This window comes from Chanos chanos, chromosome 10 (assembly GCF_902362185.1).
Source record: "Chanos chanos chromosome 10, fChaCha1.1, whole genome shotgun sequence".
Lineage (NCBI taxonomy): Eukaryota > Metazoa > Chordata > Actinopteri > Gonorynchiformes > Chanidae > Chanos > Chanos chanos.
Genome location: NC_044504.1, coordinates 622038 through 628037, shown reverse-complemented (window position 1 = coordinate 628037; position 6000 = coordinate 622038). Strand labels below are relative to the sequence as shown.

Genomic DNA, 6000 nt, shown 5'->3' with positions numbered 1-6000 from the left:
GAGACCACAGTAAAACATACTGGCAGTCAGTGCGCGGGAGAACAGACTTCTCTGGGTTTGGATACGGCTGGAACAATCAGGATGAAAAACAATGTCAGACGTGCATTCCAAATGTGTTTGTCATACGTTTAACTAATATTATTTATGCAGTATAACAGCAGACGTTTGCCTTTCACGTGTGACAGTTAATCCTGAAACTTTTATGAGGGACAAGCAGATGAAGGAGAAAAGAGAGGACCTGCCTCAAAGCTCCATGTTTATAATGCATTATTTATCCATCAGAAGGCTTCACAAGAGTCTTACAAATCATTACGAACGCCTATGACACCAGCATGAGACAGTTATTCGGTTTATCATCCAAATCAGCTGCTCTGATTCACTCACAATACAGAGTTACAAAATAGCACAGCATATTTAGTTCTGCAAATAAACAAATAGGATAGTTGATAAAGCATATTGATAAAGCATATAGTTGCAGTCTTGGATGCTGACTGACTGATTTGGCCATGTATGTATTCATGACATACCATGACTAAAGCATTCTAGACGTACTGCACTGCTGCACACACACAGGAACCACAGCTGTGTGCTGTCTGCTAACTTTATGCATGTTCTGGAGGGGTGACGACAGATGAACCGATGGAAGAGTTTTCAAAAACACTCGGTAACAAAGTGAGGTTGAGTAATGACCAGACAAGTCCACAATATTTCAGGGAGATTTTTGACATTTATTGGGGGGGGTGGGGGTGAGGCCAGGGATGAACAGTTTTCAGAGACGTTCTGGGGAATGATGACTGTTCCGGCGTGTCTGGATCAGGTCTGAGAGGTGTGGCTTTTGCCTACCGTCTGAATGACAAATGAAAGGATGTTAAGTCCCTACGCTCTGAGCAGTGGAAAGGTGGAGGCGAAGTGGGTGTGAATCATGGGAAAGTTCTGTGAGTGCCAGTCTCTACTCTCTGGTGAGGAGCAGTCGTTACACTCACCAGCTGACAGGGGCTGTGCTCCTCAGTCCAGGCTGAGGAGAGTCTCCTCTGACAAGGCCTGGGGGGAGCCGGTCTGGAAGTTTCCAGGGTTTGGCTCTATGCTCGACAGCAATTTGTAGTACTCATCTTCACCGTCCAGCACTTTGATTTGTCTGTCATGAGCCACAGAAAAGGAAAGAGGAGCGAGCAAGAGAAAAAAAAAAAGATGAGACAGCTCTCGCACAAACTTTTCTGGTTTTTTTTTACTTTTTTGTTTTCTGATGTGTATGTGTAAGTCTTGAACCCTTAAAAGCAGCGGAGAGACAGTCAGGAAGAAGGAGAGAGACGTTTAGACTCATCGCTCTGCTTTAGACGTGAGGGTCACATTTTTAACAATCGACCTGCTCTGCTTTAGATGTGAGGGTCACATTTTTAACAATCGACCTGCTCTGCTTTAGATGTGAGGGTCACATTTTTAACAATCGACCTGCTCTGCTTTAGATGTGAGGGTCACATTTTTAACAATCGAAATTTGCATGTGTGTAAGAACAAATGCAAAGGGCTGAGTGAGAAGCCTGTGATTTAGGCTTTTCCATTTACATTATGTTACAAACAAAATCCATTTCTGTTTCCTGCCGCATCACAAAGGGCCTGCTCTGTTTAGATTTGTGCAAAGTAGGAAAGCAGCTATTTACCCAAGTTTTCTGGGCTGCCTCTTGCTCCCCCGGTAATCCAGAGTTCTCTGAGGATAAGGCCAAGAGCATACAGTCAAAAAAGACGAGCAGAGAGTCATTAATTTTTAATTCAAAGTGATTTTGTGTTGAACGCGAGCAGATGCTGATAATATCTGCAGTCACAGTCTAATTTTTTTTGATCAAAGGGCTGTAGTGAGTGTGATGAAGCATGCGTCTCGCGCTGCTTTGATAAACCACATCAATTATTCACCGTGAAGGCAGACATCCTGACATGAAAAGCAGCAGATAAAGTGTATAAGCACATGTTGGAGACAAGAGGCAAGGAGCGTGGGGGGGGGGGGGAGCGGAGTGGGGTGGGGGGGGGTGGGGAGGCGCAGCTCCGGGGTCTGGCACAGGTAGCTTTAATTGTATTATCATATGGAAACAAAGTCAGACAAAGGGCTTTATGTCAAGGCTTTGAACTCACACTGAGCTGGTTGTAGTAGAGACTGTCCTCAGGGCTGTTCAGGAGTTTGGGCTGCTGCCCACGGCGCCGAGGGGTTCGCTGCTGAAACTTCACCGTTGGACCTGCAATACACAAAAACTGGTCACGCCACGCCGAGCTTCACCCCCCCGCCCCCGTCCCCCTCCCCCTCCGCCACTCACGGCTCTGCTGCTAAATTACCCCCCCCCCCCATGTTGAGACATAACAAATAACATAAAAAAGGGGTAACACGTCTGACCTGACCCCCTCCGCAGGGCTCTGTGTAACACAGTCACAATGCACACACGTTCAACACACGTACAGACATCACACCACCACACGATGACACACACACAGGTGAAACTGGGCAACAGCTGTAAATACTGCAGTCAGTCCCCGACCGGTAAATGTATGACGGGTCTTGTGAAGACAGTGCTGTAGATCTCACCGTGAGAGGGGGCGGAGTTAGACTGGATGTTAGAACAGGTAATGAACCACTGTACAAAAAACAGCTTGTTCTTTTCTCCAAATGAGAGATGTAGTTATTAAATGTTTATTTTTCTCTTTAAATGTTTATTTTTCTCTTTAAATGCTTACAAAGTGTCATGCCCACAGTTTTACCCATGCTGAAAAAGTTAAAAAAAAAAATTATGCAGATCTGGAACAACTGAAGATCAAAACCATGTTGTTATTAGTTTCTTTTTTTTTTTTTGCTATTTATTCCATGATGTAAATAAATGGAAGACAAAACAGGGACAGTGTCATGCATATTTAACTGCACATCCTGTTTAATCTTCGTGTAATTTTAGCGAGGACGGAGTATTTTGGCGTCAGCCGTGAAAAAGCACCAACAGGGTCGTGTTCACTTTCTCTTGCTTAACAACATGTTTGACTTTGAACAGAACTCATCGAGTCTCAGTCTCCACACATCAAAGGGAAGGGACATTTCTCCTTCACTTTCTCGGCAGATAATTTAACACTGCACAAATCTCACAAAAGCATGACCTCACAGCACACTGCCTATAACTGCAATCACACACACAGAACAGGGATATATCTACAGTAACTCCATCTTTGGCATTATGGGAAGGTCATCCTCCATTAGATTTCCCTCATGGAGATGCTATATTAATATTCACTTACTAAACACTTGAGTAATTAGGTTACTATTACCTAGGAGGTAATGTAGTATGCTATCTAAGAAGAGGTATAGTCCTGACACGCGCCAGTTTTTTGTTCTGTCCGGGTTTATGTTCTGTAAAGATTACAATTAGGGCAGAAAAACAAAATCCCCTGTCATATTAGTCTGAGGAAGCCATGAGCACACGCACACGCACACGCACACGCACACACACACACACACACACACACACACACACATACACTCTCTCTCACACACACGCACACACAGACACAGACACACACACACACACACACACACACACACACACACACACACACACACACAGAATCTGACAATGTTTGGGAATCACTGCCATTAGATCCAAGCTCTTCCCAGAGCAGCCCTCCTAACCCTTAGCCTGCCTGCTAAGCTCTGGCCTCCAGCCTTGCTCCTGACCTGGGAGAGCCAGGGGAAGGGTCACAGTGTGGAAAAGGTAAGATGGCCGAGCACCACTAGACTCCCTCAGCATGGGGGCCAGTGTGGAACAGTGTAGACGCAACCATCTCACTTAGTCATGTTATACTGAGCTTAAGGAGAGAGAGAGACAGAGAGAGCGAGAGAGACAGAGAGAGAGAGAGAGAGAGAGAGGCAGAGAGAGAGAAAGAGAGAGAGAGAGAGAGAGAGAGAGAGGCAGAGAGAGAGGGAGAGAGAGAGAGAGAGAGAGAGAGAGAGGGAGAGAGACATGGAGAGAGGGAGAGAGAGAGAGAGAGAGAGAGAGAGAGACAGAGAGAGAGAGAGAGAGAGAGAGAGAGAGAGAGAGAGAGGGAGAGAGACATGGAGAGAGAGAGAGAGAGGCAGAGAGAGAGAGAGAGAGAGAGAGAGAGGGAGAGAGACATGGAGAGAGAGAGAGGCAGAGAGAGAGAGAGAGAGAGAGAGGCAGAGAGAGAGAGAGGGAGAGAGAGAGAGAGAGAGAGAGAGAGAGGGAGAGAGAGAGAGACATGGAGAGAGAAAGAGGCAGAGAGAGAGAGAGGGAGAGAGAGAGAGAGAGAGAGAGAGAGAGAGAGACAGAGAGGGAGAGAGGGAGAGAGAGAGAGAGAGAGAGAGAGACAGAGAGGGAGAGAGGCAGAGAGAGAGAGAGGGAGAGAGAGAGAGAGAGAGAGAGGGAGAGAGAGAGAGACAGACAGAGAGAGAGGCAGAGAGAGAGAGAGAGAGAGAGAGAGAGAGGCAGAGAGAGAGGAGGGAAGGCGAAAGAGAGATTCTTGAGCTGGATGTTAAGTATTCTGGAGACAGACACACATTGCAAATGTTTGTATGATGAGATAAAAGGATGAGAATTCTTTTTTAAGATAGGTACTTCTTTCATTTTCAAAGGGCTTGAGATAATACACAACATGTTTCTACATACAAGTTTTTTTAATGTCTTGAAAATCAGAAGTCTCTGAAGAAACAACATAAAAGACATGCTAAAAGGGATTTTAGAGGAATGAACGAGAAGAGTATTGATTGAATAACATGCCCTGATCAACTGACTTCTCCCAAACAGAAGCAGGCCACTGGGGTTTTGTTTATTCGGATGGAGGGCACAGAAAAAGCAAAACACACGGATTATGCAGGAAAATCATCAACACCACCTCTTTGATGTCCAGACAAGACATGTGCAGCCCAGACTCCCTCTCTCGCTCTCTCTCTCTCTCTGTCTTTCTCTCTCTGTCTTTCTCTCTCCCTCCCTCCCCTTTCTCTCTCTCCCCCCCTCTCTCTCCCTCCATCCCTCTCTCTCTCTCTCTCTCACACACACACACACACACACACATACACACAAACATACACTCAGTGGAAGCAGTCTAAATTTTCAGAGGGGTTCAGAACAGCTCAGTACTCCAGTGATTTATGGCCAAAGTCATCTTTTGGGACACAGTGGTTAAATGCTAGACCATGTGTTTTAAATTATGCACAGAGGCAGGGAAATCCCCAGGTCCTGGAGATAAAACTGCACAGTCTACATCTGCACCGACCCTACCAACACAGTCTACATCTGCACTAACCCTATTAACACAGTCTTCATCTGCACCAACCCTACCAACACAGTCTACATCTGCACCAACCCTATTAACACAGTCTACATCTGCACCAACCCTACCAACGCAGTCTACATCTGCACTATACCCATTAACACAGTCTACATCTGCACCAACCCTACCAACACAGTCTACATCTGCACCAACCCTACCAACACAGTCTACATCTGCACTATACCCATTAACACAGTCTACATCTGCACCAACCCTACCAACACAGTCTACATCTGCACCAACCCTACCAACACAGTCTACATCTGCACCAACCCTACCAACACAGTCTACATCTGCACCTTACCTATTAACACAGTCTACATCTGCACAGACCCTACCAACACAGTCTACATCTGCACCAACCCTATTAACTCAGTCTTCATCTGCACCAACCCTACCAACACAGTCTACATCTGCACCAACCCTATTAACACAGTCTTCATCTGCACCAACCCTACCAACACAGTCTACATCTGCACCAACCCTATTAACACAGTCTTCATCTGCACCAACCCTACCAACACAGTCTACATCTGCACCAACCCTACCAACACAGTCTACATCTGCACCAACCCTATTAACACAGTCTTCATCTGCACCAACCCTACCCAACGCAGTCTACATCTGCACCAACCCTACCAACACAGTCTACATCTGCACCAACCCTACCAACACAGTCTACATCTGC

General features: G+C 46.0%; 1 protein-coding gene across 1 annotated transcript in view; it reads right to left on the bottom strand.

The window, feature by feature from the left end:
- Nucleotides 1-1005: 1005 nt before the first annotated feature.
- The window catches only part of myo3b (myosin IIIB), a 71763-nt gene continuing 66768 nt past the window's right edge, over nucleotides 1006-6000 (bottom strand). The window contains exons 31-34 of the mRNA XM_030786511.1: nucleotides 2380-2399; nucleotides 2124-2224; nucleotides 1658-1704; nucleotides 1006-1135 (exon numbers count right to left, since the gene is read on the bottom strand). Of these exons, the coding sequence (XP_030642371.1) occupies nucleotides 1006-1135; nucleotides 1658-1704; nucleotides 2124-2224; nucleotides 2380-2399 (298 nt within the window). The remainder of the gene's footprint in view (nucleotides 1136-1657; nucleotides 1705-2123; nucleotides 2225-2379; nucleotides 2400-6000) is intronic.